Raw genomic sequence first — 19,612 nt, 5'->3', positions numbered from 1 at the left:
TACCATTCATACACGTCATCCGTTCATTACAGTTATAATGCGTGTCCTCGCCATCGCCAGCTCGATCCTCTACATCGCCACTTCAGCTCTGGCTGCCCAGCCGACCTCCGACTTTTGTGCTTTCGAAACGCCCATAGAAAATGAAGAACTAGTTGCCGGCACTGATTTCCTCATCAAATGGACCAACTCCGGCAAATATACCGGCAAGGTTAAAATCGATCTGATGGCCGGTAAAGACGCTAACAGCTTGACCGAAGCTGGGCTCGTCAACTGTACGTTCAGAATCACATAAATATTCGGGTCTCCTTGCTATACTGACACTTTTGGCGTAGCTAACTACGATGTTGACGCGCTCTCCTTAACCTGGCCGGTGTGGACTTCGTTGGGCACCGAGCCTATGTATGGGTTTCTCTGCACACTCGAGGAAAATGAAGACATATTTCAGTGGTCAAAGCCTTTCACCATCAAGAAGTCTTCTTGAATGGAGAAGCCAAATATCAAGCTGGCCTGGAGTGTCTTAAGAGGCCTCATGGATGGCTATCTGCATGACCTCCAACGCATGGAGTGCAGCGTGGAGCCGGCTGGCTGATACTGCCATTTACCTTGTCAGTTATAGCAGGCTGTAATAAAGAAAGTGACACTCGCGATCTCTCGAGCTAAATTTAGAGGCTACTCCCGGAATTACAGCTCGGAGGTGTGGTTTATCAGCCGCGGGGCTTTTTAGCAGACACTAAGATATACCATTTTCAGCGCTATTGCGTATAAAGAAAAAGCAATGCATGACACTCTAATGTCCCTAAAAGTTTACAGAATAAGATCATCTACGATGTATTGACTGAATTCTATGTTGTGTCCCAAACTGTGGCTTCAGGTGTAGAGGGGTACGTACCCAAACCGGCATAATTTGCGTGTATTTAGGGGCCCCCACGCACCTTTGGAGTACCAATGCAACTCCCAGTGGTTGCAATCCGATAGTATGTGCTATAATAGTGTCGAGATGGACTTATGCGGAAGTTGTTGGCTTTGTGGCGTAATTAATTTATTTATTTTACAGACGGCTGATTTCCATATTAGCCCGGAAAGGCTACCCGGAGTGGGTTCAGGAGTGGGTACGCAGCTTCGTGGAGGATAGGACGGTACGCCTCCGGTTCGATGGCAAGGAGTCAGAGCCAATCCCCCTACGAGCTGGCGTCCCCCAGGGGTCACCGCTATCCCCGATACTGTTTATATTATACATTTCAACGCTGTACGAGGAGCTAGCGGAGCAGCACCCACTACTTTTAGTAGTCGGGTTCGCGGACGACACGAACCTGCTAAGCGTCGGCACCGATCCAGACACGACCTGCCGCCGGTTGGAGAGCGCATGGGCTACGTGTCAGCGGTGGGCAGTGAGGCACGGGATGGAGTTCGCTCCTGACAAGAGTGAGCTAATGCATTTTACTAGGGCCCGAGAGCCCTTGCCGCAAAGTATTCGCCTTGGGGACGCCACAGTGTCGCCGGTAGTCTCAGCGAGGTTCCTAGGAGTCTGGTTCGACCGCAAACTGACGTGGCACGCCCATGTTGACCGTGTTAAAACAAAAATGGCAACTCAAAAGCTATCCCTGACAAAGCTAGTCAATATGTCGTGGGGCTGCGATCTTATACGGGCGAGGCTGTTATATACGGTGGTTATCCGTAGCGCGATCGCCTTCGGGGCGACTGCGTGGCATACTATAAGTGAGGAACCGGCAGGGCCAGCTAAGGGCCTGATGGGGATACAGAACGAGTGCCTCCGGGTAGTCTGTGGCGCCCACAAAGCGACGCCGGTTCGCCACCTGGAAGCAGAAGCAGCAATCCCGCCACTAGACCTCTATCTTAGTGCCCGGGCTGCTAAGTTTGAAGAACGGCTACGACTTAGCGGGAAGAGAAATTTGCTTCGCAGCGCGAGCGCTAAAGCGTCACATATACTCCGGCAGGATAGGCCGGCGAAGAGGAAGCAGGCGTCGCAGCTACTCCGACCGGCAGGGTACACTATGGAGAAGGAGGCCCGGGGCTCCGAGTGGATGAGTGAGGAAAAGGAGGTCCCGGCTGCCCTCCTCGACCACTGGAGGAAGAGATGGCTCACCGGAGCAGAGCATCACGATCGCCAGCGACGCGCTATCGCTGAGGAACCGGAGGGCCCTTCGATGCAGATACCGAAAGGGGGCAAGTATTTCGGCCTGAACCGACTGGAGGCGTCTACGCTGTGCCAGATCAGGACGGAAAAAATAGGACTAGCAGCCTTCTTATTCAAGACAGGGGCTTTTGGCGTGTACTCGCCGCTATGCCGCTGTGGCGATGCCCCTGAGACGGCAGAGCACGTAATCCTCTTTTGCGGGCTGTTGGAAGGACCGAGGGAACGATTACGGGCCGCTATCGCACCACGACCACTATACTCTCGCAGAGACCTCGCAACGGCAACAGGAGAACCAGTAGTTAGTGGGACTATTGTAAGATGGCTGCTAGGGACGGGTCGGACAGCTTCAAGGCCCAGATAGCATCGATCTTCTCAGGGGGGACTTTGTTGGTAGGTTGAGAACCAACGTAGTATGGTAGTGAACGCAACGCAGTCGCCAATAGGGCGAACCGACGACGCAGCGTATGTATTTAGTCCAGCCATTAGGGCACGGTTTGACATACGGGAGTACTAGTAGAGGTACCGGGGGCTTCGAGCCTACGGCGTATTTAATAATAATAATAATAAGTTAGGAATGTTGGTCTGGGAGAATCGTAACCCAACGCGATATTTCACCTGTATAGACCTTTATTAATTCTACTTCCCTACCCTTCTAAAATCGATGATATTTATTCCTTTGCTTAACTAACGAGACAGTTGACTAAATTTTCCGAAGAGAGCGCTAGTAGTGAAGATTCTAGCTCTGAAAGGCGTTCTATGGGGTCGACCGGCTTAGCGGAAACCCTAGCTGTTCCTTCACCACTCAATAGCTTAGACTAGCCGATTCAGGGTTTTCCCTCGAATAATCTGGGTTATACATAGTATAGCAGCAACCGCGATTAGTTAGAGTGGATTGGCCGGGCGGGGTGTAGATCTGAGTGTGGCTTGCCCTAAGCCCCACAGGTGTGGCCCTAGGCCCCACAAAAGTGGAAATAAAGCCAACGCTGTTACCGCGTTACATAGAAACCTAGACTTATCATCAATCAATCCACGAATCAACAGATCTGACCACACAGCTGACTTGGCACGAATTCAATGAACTTGACATTCTTGACATGAGTCCAGTGCGGTAGATCGACCAGGATACACAGGGGCGGGTGTGTGAAGTAAATAACTGCGTTTCGTTTGTACGCTTTAACGACCGATGCACCGTATTTAAAGCTCTACGTACCGGGCCTGATACTTAGGCCGGACCTATGCCACGCAGATATGGTCGCACGCGCTTGCAACGACCACTCCTGGCCATAACGGTGATTTGCCAGTATAACGCGCGTAGAAGCTTTCCTGGAGATGGCTTTCATGGTTGCTGATGGCCGATTGACAGGCAGGTACATTTGATGAAGTTTTTGAGTTGGAAGCGAGCGCGTCGCGGAATGTTGGGGTGGGGCCCAGACTTTTGGGAGGTGCTTCTAGGTACCCCATCGATCAGTGCTGCAGGGTTTGCCACCGGCTACCATAATGTTGCACAGGAAGACAAGCGAGAACGATATAATTGGCGTCAAGCACGGTGCGAGCTGCGGGTTTGGAGCGTCGGATCATACATTTGCGGATGAGTTCGAGTCTTCATGGCTGTTATCTGGTTACCCCCTCCACCAATCCCCAGTTGCCTATGGTAAAACACAAGCCATCAAATGAATAATCTTACCTAATGAAGCGAACATGCCCGTGGTGTTCCATATCGCGTTAACCATGAGATCGATCACGTAGCCGCTATCCCCGATACTCGACCACATGGCGCCGCAGCACAGCTTGGGTTGTATTATTGCTTTCCTCGCCTTCAAACTTCAAATTGACCTTCCCCTCATCCATGCCCATGACCTCAGCCTTGTAAAACGTCGTCGTGTTAGGATACAGCGCCAACACCACCCTGCCATTCTCTAGATTCGGCAGCACCGTCCCCTCCTTTGGTATGAGGATCATGCTGCTCGCGCTCGTCCGGAAGTCCTTCTGGTTGCCTGCCTCGTCGACGTCGGCGTCGAGAACCTTGTACCGACGACTCTTACCCTCGCCCTGCACAATACCAAGTATCCAGTCCGTCTGTTCGTTCGCCGTTGGCTTGGGCTTGAATGCCACCTCATCGCCCCGTGCAAAAGTTTGTTTGGAGCGGGCTAGATTGTTGGAGGTCCCGGACTGTGGCTCAGCACTACCAGCCTTGGCTGCGGGAGTCGAGCGGTCGAGCTTCGGGGGCACCGAGTCGCGGTCGCCCTTACTTCCAACGCTGCCTCCCATGCGCCTCGATACGGTCGGGTTCGGCGAAGGGACAGGGGAGTCGCCCGCTCCATCGAAGTCATACACGGACGAAGACGCCGCAGCAGAGGCCTCCTTTGCGCGCTGGGCTGAAGCGCGCGACGTCGATTGCTCCTGCTGCTCCTCCTTGGCCTTCACGACAGCGCGCACGACTTTCAGCTCCTCAATTATGCCCTGCAGCTTCTGAGCCTCGGCGTCGTTGATCTTGACACCCTTGCGAAGTAAATTGTCGAGAACGCTGAAGTCGGCCGTGGCAACGCTGCCGAAACCCTTGGTGTCGCGCTTCTCAGCCATGCGCTGGTCTTGGTCCCGGATCTCGTGCACATTGTCGCTGCTCTCATTAAAACCGTCGATAACGCCTTGGATCTTGGTCTTGCAGCTCTCCCATAGCTGCACTTCTTCGCCGTGGATGCCCTCGCTGTTGCGATTGGGGCCCCGCGGGCGGTTACGCTGCGACGACATTATTCGAAGGCTGTTTTAGTCGGTTTGCTGCTTCTCAGCTCGGCTTGAGCTCAGGTGAGCAGAGACGTCGTGCGAGGGCGCCACCGAGGGCGCCACGTCAACATGCTCGTGGGGAGGCACGAGCAATTGATGGATACAGGTTATGTCTACCCCTGTTGCAACGCAAGACGCGAAGCTGATGTCATAGGAAGGCGGTAAACCCCGGCAGAATCTGCCTACGATGATCCTGCAACTGTGTAGGGGCTATCCTAGAATCCACCTTCTCGACTTAATCTACTACATAGATATCCAAAATTCACTTGGTCAACTGCGCGCTTCGAATTACGAACACTAACATTGAATACCACGTGCAGTTTATTATTTTCCCGGATAACGTTTCGCCTTTAGTATGGTGGTTTCAATTTATCAAGTTCGCACAGCTTTTGAACGTTAGCTTGTTATATTTTCTAGGCCAGGGTGACGTGGTTTATATTAGCTGATTCAGTGCTAACCTTAGCTGTCAAGTATTATTCCCTGATAAAGTCATCAAAACTTTGTCTACACGGCTTTCGACGGCTAATCCTCACTTGCACTGTCTAGGGATTGACCATGACACCATATTAGCCAACAAATTTGTTCAAACACTAGTCTAGTCGTACTTTCGTGAAGATAAGGAAGGGGAAAATGTTGGCTAGCCATTTTTTAGTGCCTGAAATGATGAATATTGTCTTGTGTTACTCCTAGAATTCGTCATTTTGCTCTTGGGTCGTGGGACTATCAGAGCCTCTGGACCGTTCCCGGACTTCCCATGGACTGCGACCCCCCTCCAGCGGCAATCATGCTGCGGTACAAATGTATGCTAGTTATGCAAGCTCGCAAATAGAAACTCCTTACAGGCTGTCTGCTTTATATTCTATTATTTTCCAGGGAATGGGCTGAAGACCAGTAGCCCGACTTGGTTGGTTCGGAGTGGGTGGAATTGTGAGGTTCTCGTGGCGTTTTAATCAATGTGTTCATATCCTTGGACAGTCGGACGGGCTTTGATCGTTTTGCTAGCAACCTAAAATACCTTTGGTAATTTTCATCCCGGGTCTCTTTCTTGTTAACATGCCCCATCACCCTTTCGCTTAAATAAATATTATTATTAAATACGCCGTAGGCTCGAAGCCCCCGGTACCTCTACCAGTACTCCCGTATGTCAAACCGTGCGCTAATGGCTGGACTACATACATACGCTGCGTCGTCGGTTCGCCCTATTGGCGACTGCGTTGCGTTCACTATCATACTACGTTGGTTCTCAACCTACCAACAAAAAGTCTCCCCTGAGAAGATCGATGCTATCTGGGCCTTGAAGCTGTCCGACCCGTCCCTAGCAGCCATCTTACAATAGTCCCACTAACTACTGGTTCTCCTGTTGCCGTTGCGAGGTCTCTGCGAGAGTATAGTGGCCGTGGTGCGATAGCGGCCCGTAATCGTTCCCTCGGTCCTTCCAACAGCCCGCAAAAGAGGATTACGTGCTCTGCCGTCTCAGGGGTGTCGCCACAGCGGCATAGCGGCGAGTACACGCCAAAAGCCCCTGTCTTGAATAAGAAGGCTGCTAGTCCTATTTTTTCCGTCCTGATCTGGCACAGCGTAGACGCCTCCAGTCGGTTCAGGCCGAAATACTTGCCCCCTTTCGGTATCTGCATCGAAGGGCCCTCCGGTTCCTCAGCGATAGCGCGTCGCTGGCGATCGTGATGCTCTGCTCCGGTGAGCCATCTCTTCCTCCAGTGGCCGAGGAGGGCAGCCGGGACCTCCTTTTCCTCACTCATCCACTCAGAGCCCCGGGCCTCCTTCTCCATAGTGTACCCTGCCGGTCGGAGTAGCTGCGACGCTTGCTTCCTCTTCGCCTGCCTATCCTGCCGGAGTATATGTGACGCTTTAGCGCTCGCGCTGCGAAGCAGATTTCTCTTCCCGCTAAGCCGTAGCCGTTCTTCAAACTTAGCAGCCCGGGCACTAAGATAGAGGTCTAGTGGCGGGATTGCTGCTTCTGCTTCCAGGTGGCGAACCGGCGTCGCTTTGTGGGCGCCACAGACTACCCGGAGGCACTCGTTCTGTATCCCCATCAGGCCCTTAGCTGGCCCTGCCGGTTCCTCACTTATATTATGCCACGCAGTCGCTCCGAAGGCGATCGCGCTACGGATAACCGCCGTATGTAACAGCCTCGCCCGTATAAGATCGCAGCCCCACGACATATTGACTAGCTTTGTCAGGGCTAGCTTTTGAGTTGCCATTTTTGTTTTAACACGGTCAACATGGGCGTGCCACGTCAGTTTGCGGTCGAACCAGACTCCTAGGAACCTCTCTGAGACTATCGGCGACACTGTGGCGTCCCCAAGGCGAATACTTTGCGGCAAGGGCTCTCGGGCCCTATTAAAGTGCATTAGCTCACTCTTGTCAGGGGCGAACTCCATCCCGTGTCTCACTGCCCACCGCTGACACGTAGCCCATGCGCCCTCCAACCGGCGGCAGGTCGTGTCTGGATCGGTGCCGACGCTTAGCAGGTTCGTGTCGTCCGCGAACCCGACTACTAAAAGTAGTGGGTGCTGCTCCGCTAGCTCCTCGTACAGCGTTGAAATGTATAATATAAACAGTATCGGGGATAGCGGTGACCCCTGGGGGACGCCAGCTCGTAGGGGGATTGGCTCTGACTCCTTGCCATCGAACCGGAGGCGTACCGTCCTATCCTCCACGAAGCTGCGTACCCACTCCTGAACCCACTCCGGGTAGCCTTTCCGGGCTAATATGGAAATCAGCCGTCTGTAATTGACCGTATCGAATGCCCCCTTGATGTCTAGCTGTAGCAGCGAGGCGATGCCCCCGCGTCTCCACGCCGTATAGACCACGTCCTCAACTATACGTATTGCCAGTTCGGTGGACCTCCCAGCGCGGTTACCCATTTGGCCGTTTGGTAGTAGGCCGGCCGCCTCAGCTACTTTGGTGATACGCTGGCTCATCGCCGTCTCTATTACCTTCCCTACCGTGCTAAGCAGGGCAATGGGGCGCCAGCCGCCAGGGGTCTGCTTCTGAGCTGTCGTTTTATTAGGCTTAGGGATAACAACCACCCTCGCTGAGCGGAAGCGCTCCGGGTAGTACCCCAGCCTAAAGCTAGCTGTTGCCAGATCCGCTAGGATCTCCCATAGGGGTTCACCGCAGGCCTTTAGCAGGCCAGTGGGGATCAGGTCGTCGCCGGGAGCCTTCCGAGCAGCCGTTCCTTTGATGATAGACTCGATATCCATTGTGGTCACCTCCCTAGGGACGTTCAGCTCTGGTCTCGTCTGTAATAGGCCGCGATCGAGGTCCGATAGATCTATACACGGGTCTGGGAAGAACCTCTCAGCTAGTAATTTTGCCTTCTCATCATGTGTACGTGCCGTAAGCGTGTCGCCGGCGTCCCTCCGGAGATCTGGCAAGCCGTGGGCCTCAGGGGGGGCCCAGCTCCGTAGCCTAGCCCACCTCTGCAGTGCCCACAGGCTTTTGTGATCCTTCGCCGTCCCCTCGAGCTTCTCGTGCCAGCTACGCGTCTGCGCTTCGCTGATTTCGAGCCGTTGTTTTTGGCCGGCTCTTGTATATTCGTCCCAGTTGGTCTGCGACCTTGCCTGGAGGTAGTCCCGCCGTCGTCTCTTCGTCTCAGCGCCTCGGCCAACGGTGCGTCTCGGGACCGCCACGTCGGCGATCTCTTGGAGGTTCCGGATAACCCAGTCAACAGCCTGGTCCAACTCCGTTATCGTCTCAACCGGCAAATAATTCATAAATCTCTGGCTTGATTCGGCTACGATGAGCCACTTATCCGCCATCGCCCAGTTCCACCCTTCGACACTGCGGCGGCCCTCCTTGACTGCTTCCCCGTTGGATATTACCCTAATCACTTGCGCTCTGTGGTCTGAGCCCTCTAGGCCCGGGTCCCCATCGTAATCAATCCTAGCCCCTTTCGTCACCCAGGCTAGGTCGATAGTTGAGTCTCGTTGTTTGTGCCTTTGCCGTGTGATTTCCCCGAACGGCGTAACGAGCTCTAATCGCCAGCGTCGCGCAAACTCCACTACGTTGTCGCTGCCCCGTGACGACCGTCCGTGGACGTCCCACAGCGGGTGATGTGTATTGAAGTCCCCTACGAGGACCTGTGTCCCCTCCGGCGCCCCATTATGGAGGTCTTGGAGCGGGCTGACCCAGCGGCTCCCGGTCTGGTTTGGTGAATAGATAGACCAGATTGTAAGGGCGTCCGGGCCTGCCCCGAACGTAATACTGCTCCAGTCCATCCCGGTACGGGGTCACAACGTAGCCACGTCGTATCGTTTATGGACGTATAGCGCAGCTCTGCCGCTGCTGTACACTACTTCGTACCTGGACGACCTCGGGCAATAAATCGCCTTCGTCCGCCGGTTGATCCATGGCTCTTGAACCGCTATTATATCATAGTCACCCCCCTTATCCAGCGCTAGCGTTGCGTTCGCCTTTGAATCTGCGATATTCCAGTACAGAATAGAGACTACCATTAAGCTGTCGATGGTATATCTTCGTTCGTACGTCCCTTAGTGAGGAAGCTACGCATTGCTGACGCAGACCGTTCGGTTCGCTCCTGCTCCACTCGCGATCCGCCCAGGGGGCGGCCCCGGGGTCGTACAACTGTAAACCCGTCGCTGGTCAATGAGCTAGGTGGTGTGAGCCTGCCCTCACTAGATAACCCGTCCGAGTAGCTGCGGACCTCAAATTGTCGGGGGCGGTGAGCGTACGCCTCGCGTACGCGTAGCCGCTGCTGTTCTGCCGTAGGGCAGTCCCTGTCCCACGCCGTGTGCTTCCCTTTGCAGTTCACACAACGTTTTTTGCCGCTAGGTGCCTTCTCGGGGCAGTCTTTTTCACCCCCTGGGTGTGCCGTTGCAGCGCAGACGCCGCAACGCGCCGTCTTCTTGCAGTGTTTCGCGATATGGCCGTATTCGTAGCACTGGTAGCACTGCCTTTACGACCTCAGCCGCCGATCTGTTCTTCATATTAGGGTCCTCTGTCCCCCGGATCACTACCTCTCTCTCCCTTCGCTGGGGCACTACAACCCGCTGCTGCCACACTGGGGCTTCACCGGGTCCCCGTCCCTGGGCCGATCCTGAGGCGATAGAGGCCCAGGATCGAGTTGTAGGCAAGGCCACGTTCTTCACCGTATCCTGCATGGTCTTCTCAACCATCGTCTGGATCGCCGCAGGAATTTCGGCAAGGGCCAGAGTCACTGCCAGTACGTCGGCATGTGTGGCGGGTCTGTCGCCCCCCTCCTCCAGCGTCCTGCCGGCTAGTTTCAACCCCAGCCAACGCTCCATCAAACCCCCCATGACCTCAATCTTCTCACGTGGGACCAAGTCGGCAATCTCTTGTTCTACCTTTTGTAGTTCTCTTCCGATCCCTTCCCTCTCTGCGTTCTTTCTGCTGGTGCGCTCCACGTTCGGTGCGTGGGCACTTTCGTTGGCGTGGGGGTGGTGAAAACTCTGTTCGAGTCCCGCCCGTCCCCCGTCGATCACCATCGGCGCCGCCATCGCTTGCGTCCTCGCTTCGCGTGCGATGCGAGGTCACTGTCCGACGTAAACGGTCGTTAGGAATCGAATGCCGCAATCGGTTTGATGATTTGACGCTGTTCGAAGAAGTTATCGATGAAAGTCAGAAATCTCCCTTCCTAAATCACTTAAATTGTGTACAAAAATATAATAATTTTTATTATGATGAAATTTCACGAAAAATGACATTGGTAGTGCCACTGTTGAATGCTCAGACTCTACGTTGTGAGGAAAGTGGGTATATAAGATTGAGATATTGCCAAATTCCCCAAGCTTGGATCATGTCGTGGGGATATGCTGTGCCCGGTTCCAACCCTGCCACGACAGTCCGTTGTCGTTTACATCGACGCTCATCGGCGCTTTTGTGATTGATCATTAGCAGTCTAGTCTAGGGTAGCCCAGGAATATGATAAGGACAAGGCCTTTGACAATGTCACTTTATCCTGGTCATTCCACAATTATTCCCTATTAGGGGATCTTAGTCCAGATTCCTGAGAACTTCGGGCCGTTGTTGGTTCTTATTATTTAGAAATCAATGCAAGCCAGGCCGTAGCTGCATTCATTATTTCCCCCATGACTATACATATCTGACTTCTTGAGTGCGGCAGGAATAACAAAACCGGCAATGGCTCATCTGCAGCCCCCCGACCCATTTCGCAACCTCTTTAGATCCAGGTGAGGAGGGCCATCTGCTCAATCTGGTTGTGGAGTATTTGAAATAATTGTCAGTGCAATGCCAACGCAACGAAGTGATTTTATTTATTACCCACCTAGATTCCGGTATTGTGAGGCGTAGGGTAACAAGATCGGCATGCGATCTCAAGCTTATTTCGGAGGATGCTAGCCTCACTACAAAGAGACAGATCCACCAAATTAGACACGATTTGAACCTCCAATTGATCCAGATCAAGTGACAATACTTCGGTTACTCTAGACGGCGGTGTTGAGTACACGGCACATCCCACATGGTCTCAACAATCCCGGCACGACAGCCGGTCAGCGTCCCGCCTGTTGGCGATCTTCCCGGGTTGCTAACGTCAACAGAGTGATCGTCGGCTTCATGGTCCATTAGAACAGATCGACTTTTAGCCCGAAGCTGTGGATTGCTTCCAGATGGATTCAAACCAGTCAACATAACGGTTTGTTGAGAGACCATAAACAGGACCAATATTTGTACCAATTTTGAGTTTTCTTCGCATGTTACGTGAGTGATATACTGATTCCGGCATGCCGGCAACGTTGTAATCTTGGGCTTTCGCATAGATGGGAACAGGTAGCCTAATCGTAGCCCGATCAATTTCACATTGTCTACACATCTCACTAATGAATTCGGCGTGCTTATCACAGCGATTCTACTCGAATCTTCTTATTAACAAGCAAGCTGGATGTCTGACAATGACGTGCGTTCAATTGGACGCGGCTAGTAACGCCAAGTCGGCAAATTTTTACCATTATCTCTCCTGTAGATCTTACCAAACAAGATATTCATTTTACTGGTACACCAGCAAATTCCTTTCCTATACTGGATGTGTTGGGGTATGCGGGTGGAGCAAACCTGTTTCTCTCTACCTCTCAACTATGATGCTGTATACTCCACCCCTGCCACATGGTGGGATTTCCAACTTCTCGAAGGCTGACCACTCGTATATAGATCCGATCCTTTCCATGGAGTACTACCCTAGTGGATTACAAGAAATATGGTAATTCGACACTGCTTACATTATCCTTGCGGCAGGTCATTAATACGAAAGATGGCATTCGTCTTCGGCTCTGATGGGAGAAGTCCCGGGTGGCACCATTACTTTCTCCTTTCCGGTTGAGGAACAACTGCCAGATGGTATTTAAGTTGTCCTCCTCTAGTTTCCTGCGGACTTCTTCCGGGAAGCGAATAGGGCGTAGTGAAAGATAGCATATCCGAAGTTGCCTAGAAGGACATCTTCGTCGACAAAACAACTCAAGAGTCGACACGTATCTTTTGAACCATGAGGCTCTACGAAGTACCACTGGCGGCGGTGATGCTCAGCATCCGTCTCGTGAGCGCCGAATCTTCCTCCGCAGCATTGATGGCGGCCTTTCCAACATGTTCTGTAAGTCATTCACCTACCCATACTGATAGAACCTACCATGTTTGTCACAAATCATGAATGAAGAGCTAATGACTTCATGGCAAACCAGCTCGCATGTATCACGGAACTGGTGCCATAATCATACTGTTTTCAGGACAATGCGGCCAACATCCAATGCGTCTGCGAGAATGTCTCTCTGCAGACCAACATCACGCTATGTGCGACGGCAGCGTGCACTACATATGAGCTTCTAGGTAAACCCTGAGGCCCACTGAATCAGCCCCCATGGACCAGTACTGATATTCTCAAAAGCAATGAAGAACGTCTCGGAGACGATGTTCAATGTGCCCGTCAGGGATCTCCACATCCCACAGATGTTGGTCCCGATTATCGGCTGCACCCTGCCATTTTTTGTATACATGCTGCGCATCATCGCCAAGTTGAAGACACTCGCGAGACAGCTTGCGTGGGAAGATTATATCATCACTGCTGCCATGATGTGCACCATTGTGACTAGCTGTTTCCACGCCCGCACCGCACCGGCGGCTGAAATGTCCTCGATGAGCTCGGCTGCCTCGGGCTTGTCTGCTCCCGAGCGTGAGATGAAGGCGAAGTGCCTGGCGCCGTGGTCCATCATCCAGGAAGTACGGCTTCGTCGCAGGCCTCGTCGCAGGCCTCGTCCCAGGCCACCGAGACAGCCCACCAAGAGGTACACGTCTTCCGAAGAGAAACGGATGGAGAACTCGGACGGGGCAATGTTGATGGTATCTTGTCTATAGTCGAATACGAGAGTGGAAGTGTCGTTGGATATGTCGCTGTGCCTGGCAAGCGACTCGAGCGTCATGATAGTCGGCTCCTTGACGATGTGCTTCTGGGCCTCGCGAATAGCCACGTCGAGATTTTTGCCCAACAATGCTGGATCCAAAGTAAGAGAAGAAGCCACACTCGTGACCGCGAACCTGGCTCCGCGGTTGAAAGGCCTGGCATCGGCTGAGTTACTAAGACCGCCCGTCGCTGTCACCGTGTCTGTCAGAACGAGTGTCTCACCCGCAGGTATCTCTCTCCACAGGCTCTGGGCGAGGCTCGAGAAGTCGTCAGCCACGATGACAGCGGTCGAGCCTGACTTATTCACCATTTCCTGTATGCCACTCACGTCCGAAGAATCCAGATAGAGAACCTGTTCCGTCTCGACTTCGGTCTGGCCACCTCGAAGCAAGGCCAGCTTGAATCCTTGTGACTTGCTCAGCGCAATCATGGACGACGAAAGAGCAGCCGAGAATGAGACCAAGAGAACGTTCTTCTTCGAAATGGGCCCAGGACTGGCCTGCAACACGTTGATGGCACAGCAGAAACCAGGCAGGCTGTGCATCAGCTCGGGGGTGCTGCCGGGCGTAATCTCAATAGCCAAAACTGCTGCTACCCCCACGACGGTGTCGTAAGCATTGATAGAATATGCAATGACGGGTTTTCCCTGGAGATCATTCCGCACATCAGTTCCGACCTGGACAACCTTTCCGGAAACGAGTCTCGGGCCTGTAGGGGAAGAATGCAAATCCGCCTTTTGAAACTCGAGAGCATCTACCTGGATATCCAGCTCGTCTGCGCCAATGTTTGCCCGCTCCAGGACAGCGCTGCGCCGGAATAGGAGCTTGCCTGACTCGGGCATGGCTCGAAGGAGCCCCCCTGAGGAAGCGTCTCCTGGATGAGCTTGCTATCGTCACCGACCATGCGCGTGTTGACCTTGGCATTTGGAACCACACGACTGATGTGAATGACACCACCGTGTATCCAGTATTCGGACTCAACGGATAGGGATTCAGTCCCAGCACCAACAGCAGCAGGCGAGATGACCGACTTGATAGCTCCCGAGATGGACTCCAGGCTTTCGTTCTGGTCGTAATCCAGCACCGAAAAGTTGGCCGACTTGTCTTCCTCGCGCACCACTCGCAGGAAGCCGGCCACCAGGGACGCCGTGGGGGGGTTTCCCTTGGTTGACGCCCGCGGTAAGCCAGAGTAGGCGAGAATACGATGCGATAAGCTTTTTGACGGCTTCGAAAGACGTGGGCTGAGCTGCGGAGAGCAGGTTTCCGGTGGGGTCAAAAAGAACAACCCTGTTATTGCTATTGCTTGTGGTGTTGATGTGCTCCTCTAGTGTCTTAGGGCGAACGGTTATCCCTTGCCTGGTCAAGGATGCGGCGAGGTCATCCGGCGAGGCCGAGGGTGCCGGAGAGTACACCAAGTCCACGACGGCATCTCGGAGTCTCGACTGTTAAAGGCTGGAAGAGGAGCAGCCCACGCCATAGCCTTGTCTGCTAAATCGACGGCAGCATTTCGCAGACCGGCCTTGGTCAGCATGTCAAGGCCTAGGCCTACATCATCTGAGCTCAGAAGCATGACACTCTGGCTAGCCGCACCGAGTACAGTCTTCAATGGTGAAATCGAGCCGGATTTGACCAGCTCCGTGGCTTCACGCTGTAAGGAAATGCAAAATAATTAAATTATTTATCATTTTACCTTTTTCCCACATCTATTAAAAAATATAAATGTTGCAGGTTTACTCAATGTTCCGCTGATCCAAGAGCACCAGATCCAGAGCGTCAATGCCTAGAGCTTCCAAATTTAGGGGTTCCTCACCAGACAAGATTAATCTGTTGATACGGACCTCTGTCTCTTCCTGGCCAGTGTTATTCCCAGTGATATGTATTTGAGTCGCCAGTGATGTGCGCTTCAGAATCTCGGATTCAGGAAGTTATCCTTCATAATCCATGACGAGGACCGAAGAAAGGGAATTTTTGTGATTCGCGATGTCAACCAGGTCCATGACAGCATGGACCGCCGACATCTGGTCGGCACGAGGAAAAGCGGCATTAAACTGGACTTCTCCGCGTCATTGGTCGATGCATCGCTCTCGCTTACGTTTCTCACACGGGTGTCCTCGAATGAAGGTGCTTGAAAGCCTGGCTTCTCATCTGCATGGGTGAAAAATCGTCGGCCCGTGAGTAGGCGAAGGACATGGCCAAAAATGGCGTCTCGGAAAATGTATGCCATGCCCTGTTAAAAAGGAGGTTTTTGCTTCGAAATTCCTTTCGGAGCATGTATTGGATTGTGGGCAAATGGTCTTGTATTGAAAGTGTCATGATCTCTGGAGAGTCCTAAGAGAAGTGAAGGGCGGCCATAGGGGCCTTATATAGGTAGAAATGACTGATGCCTGCCCCACAGCCAGGACTTGTGTGGTTCAATGGGTAGAGGTCATATTGACCCATACTTCGTACGGTTTGCGGCTTTACGTTTCTCCTTTGATTTAGCAGTCTTGACGGAGTAGCCTTGAAGGTCCGACAGCATGTATAGGATGATAGATGCAACGGAATTCATTTTGGACATTTGTAACTGTCCTTTCATGTCGAACGACGGGCTCGAGTGCTCGGCCGAGCCTAAGATAAGGTTCGGCCCCCATCCTGTATACCCTGTCGCCACTTATACTCGGGCGATCTCCACTTGCGCGACAAACGCCCGAGTCTCCGGAGTGCCGGAAGCCGAAAAGGGACCAAAGACGAATGGTATGATGGAAGATCACGGTATCGTATCGTGGAACAGGGACATATCGGGCGATATTTCTCCTGCTTAATAGGCAATTGTACCGTCGGGATCAGCTATAAATGTAACACCTATTGGCTAACAAAGAGTTTGGTACTCATCATCGTCATTTTGATCATCATTATGGCTACTCCAATGGACCTCGTGCTCCGTTCCACCGATCGGGCCATCTCTTTCTCGAATATCTTTGTGCCTGACTTTGGCAATATGCTCGGCACTACGCACTCCAAGCCAATTATGATGGGCCCTGAGGTCCAATTCTTCCTCCAGTAGGACTTTCTGATCTTCGTTTTTACCGCTGCCATCTGGGCCTCTCGGACTGCCGAGGCGATGTATTGTCGACGGGAAGGTGGGAGGGAGCCCTTATCCGTGTCGGATTAGTGGGGGCTTTCTCTGTTGCTGACTTTTTAGCCAATCCAGGCGCTCTGATTTGTGGCCTGCTATATTTTAGGGAAGACATTTTGCGGCAGGAGGAGGCTGGAGATGGTGACCAAGGCGGCCATGGAGTGCGAGACGAGAAGGTCCCGCGTTGAGATGATGGTCACGGAATAGTCGTATTCTGAGAGTACAGGATGTCGGAACAGACACGGTTGTGTATCAAATTATGAAAAGTTTTGGAATAAGATTAGAGACGGCTTATGAAGTCAAAATAGAGCCCAGCCGGATATATAGATTCTGGAATATATGAAGCCAGTGGAATTTTTAATATCATTTGAATGATCCCTCTTCCGTGTTTTCCTGGGCTTCATATAACATTTCAATTAAGGAGTTCGAAATATTGCATGACGCGTCAGATGTCTAAGTCATTGATATTGCTATAGGCTGTAGTCCTGGTCATCTAACAAGACCACAACACTGTTAACACTGTCTTTTGGACTAAATATTAGCCAGAAAATGATCACCGTCATTGCTAACCGGCAAGTTCTTATAGAATTTGTTGTAGTTCCGACCAATTTGGCTTCCCTTCCTATAAGTATCTTATTCTGATACAGCCACCGAAAGCTTCAGCTTGTCGACGGCATTTTATTTGTCTGAACACAGAGAATGGACAAGACTCCGAATTTGAACCAGAATATCGAGAAGGAATATTAGGTGCCCTTCTGAGAATTTCCACAACTTTGTCCAACGCGTTTCAAGGATAGTGGCTGGCAATAATCACCGAAGAGGATGGTCTCCTGATGTTACTGCTGCTGTGATTCCGAGTAATAATTTGCGAATGGATTGCTACTGATCTAATGGCTCGCCTCCTCATAAAACATGATAGGGAATACCAAAATTATAGATGGAATAGACCTCGCAGCCAAACGTGGTGTTGCAGTGCCCTCGTTCCAATAGGTTTCTCCACTGGAAACTTGGCATGTGAACTGAGACGACCGCGAAAGAAACAATTATATCAGAGGAAACCATAACCATTACCAAGACTTGTCTATCACTGATGTAGGCATGCGCAGTTACAAGAGTGAGGTTTACTTTGCATTGGTGTAAGTCGGAACTTGGCGACCGTAAATGGCACAGTGACCCCCACTTAGTCCCACTTAGTGCACTGACCTAGCTTAAAAAACATGCAATTGCCCCACCAAAATTTTCAGACATCTCGGGAAGCTGCAAGCCCAATTTTTTCAGAGGGCATTCCCAGGCCTCACGACAGTTCCTACAAATCCTCGGACTTGACGAATCTTTCAACCTAGTTTAGCAATTGCCTGGAGCGCGGGAGAATATTACGTCGTCATGCCCTCGTCAACTGCAGAGCCAATAGCGGCAATCACTAGTCATAAGAAGGAGAAGAAATCCAAGAAGCGAAACCGAGACCTCGATGGCGAGCTCGAGGCAGATCGGAAACACAAAAAATCGAAGAGCATGGCCAAGACAGAGGAGGATAACGCTGTCGATATCAAAGCGACACCCGCTGTCGACACAGAATTGGACGGCGACGGCAAGAAAGAGAAGAAGAAGAAGAAGCGACCTCGACATTCAGAAGCTGGCGCCGAGTCCCAATTGGCCGACGATGCGGCAATGCCAGACGCCACCACAAGTGATCTGAGGGCCAAAGCCGAGGAAGTTCCCGATACCGACGCGGCGAAGATTGAGAAGAAAAAGAAAAAGAAGGACAAGAGGAGGAACTCGATCGCAGAGCCCATCGAGACACCACCAGCCGCAGTGGACGACGTGAATGTTGAGGTCACCATCGAGGAGAATAAGTCAAAGAAGCACAAGAAGAAGCATCAAAACTCTGATGTCAATGAGTCGCAAGAGGTCGAGGTTGTTGGGGTTGTGCAGGAAGCTGAAAAAAAGAAAAAGAAGAGGAACAGAAAGGAGAAGCATGAGGACACAATCAATACGCCCACTGCGACCATGTATACCGATGCTATGGATATTGACTCTCCAGCGAAGGCACCAAAGTCTCAAGCGTTCGGAAGCTCGGCCGAAAAGCCTTACCCTTTCTTCACTCAAACGATTTCTCTATACCTCCCTCTCTTCCCTTCTGGCATGATCGAGCCCGTCGAAGGGTTTGCCGACCAGCACCTCAAACCCCTGCTCAACCGCTACGTGCCGAATTTGAAGGGCGTCCTCCTGGCGTATCGCAACCCACGAGTGGGTGAACGGCCTGGAAAAGGATCATTGACGGAGAAGAGTGAGGGAACAGCGGACGAGGCCATGCTGGAATCAGTCGACGAATATGCTGTCGTGTTCGGCTGGCTTACGGTAGAAGTCGATATTTTCAAGCCGGCGCGCGGTGCTTGGCTGGAGGGAGCCATCAACCTGCAGAGCGAAGGGCACCTGGGTGTAGTATGTTGGGAGATGTTCAACGCCTCGATTGAAGCAGCAAGGCTACCTCAGGGCTGGCAATGGGTCGACTTGATGAGCGACAAGGGTTCAACAAAAACGAGAGCCAAGCATATTACCTTCGAGGATGAAGCTCAGCTGCCAACTCCCGAGTCTGCCAATGAAGATGAAGACGAAGTCGCGGCAGTTCCTGACAATGACGCTGACGTCGACGGTGATGTCACTCAGACGCAGCTGCACACAACCGGATACTGGGTTGACGAGAAGGGCCAGAAGGTACGCGGCAAATTGCGCTTCCGCGTCAAGAACTATGAGGTTGGCGTTAGTGGCGACTACGGGTACCTCAGCATCGAGGGAACCATGTTGGACGAAGAAGCCGAGAAGCAGAAGGTGACCGATGAAATGGAACACTTGCGGCAACGGAAGCTTAAGGGTGCCCGTAGCTTCCACAAGCGTTTGCCCGAGTTCAGCATGACCAAGTTTGGTGCTGATGAGGAACAAGAAGATGAGAGCAAGAGGGCCGAGGTGTGGAAAGGAAGCCAGCCAGCAAATGAGACCGCCGAATAAGTGGAATTGGCAACATGTTCCAATGGCATTTTTTTGTTAATAAGATACCAGTATAACAGTCTAAAAGGTGATTTATTCAACCACGACTTGGAGTTTTCAATTTCGTTGTTCCTAAGGTACTTGAAATCTTGAAGACCTTTTTCGAG

General features: G+C 52.2%; 3 protein-coding genes across 3 annotated transcripts; 2 read left to right on the top strand and 1 right to left on the bottom strand.

The window, feature by feature from the left end:
• Nucleotides 1–37: 37 nt before the first annotated feature.
• BCR38DRAFT_482366 (uncharacterized protein) lies at nt 38–481 on the top strand (the record flags this gene model as incomplete). The annotated part of the gene is made up of 2 exons (XM_040863492.1): nt 38–272; nt 333–481. The coding sequence occupies 2 exons, from the start codon at nt 38–40 to the stop codon at nt 479–481; spliced, it is 384 nt and encodes a 127-aa protein (XP_040719180.1).
• Nucleotides 482–3,904: 3,423 nt separating this feature from the next.
• BCR38DRAFT_406773 (SGF29 tudor-like domain-containing protein) lies at nt 3,905–4,903 on the bottom strand (the record flags this gene model as incomplete). Its single annotated transcript, XM_040858086.1, has 1 exon — nt 3,905–4,903. The coding sequence occupies one exon, from the start codon at nt 4,901–4,903 to the stop codon at nt 3,905–3,907; it is 999 nt and encodes a 332-aa protein (XP_040719179.1).
• A 12,627-nt stretch (nt 4,904–17,530) lies between these two features.
• BCR38DRAFT_424612 (uncharacterized protein) lies at nt 17,531–19,578 on the top strand. The gene has a single exon (XM_040859669.1). It carries the CDS (start codon nt 17,844–17,846, stop codon nt 19,464–19,466), a length of 1,623 nt encoding a protein of 540 aa, XP_040719178.1. The 5' UTR covers nt 17,531–17,843; the 3' UTR covers nt 19,467–19,578.
• Nucleotides 19,579–19,612: the final 34 nt, after the last annotated feature.

The sequence above is a fragment of the Pseudomassariella vexata genome, assembly GCF_002105095.1.
Source record: "Pseudomassariella vexata strain CBS 129021 chromosome Unknown BCR38scaffold_3, whole genome shotgun sequence".
Classification (NCBI taxonomy): domain Eukaryota; kingdom Fungi; phylum Ascomycota; class Sordariomycetes; order Amphisphaeriales; family Pseudomassariaceae; genus Pseudomassariella; species Pseudomassariella vexata.
The sequence above is the reverse complement of the archived record's forward strand: the minus strand, read 5'-3'. Positions and strand labels throughout refer to the sequence as shown.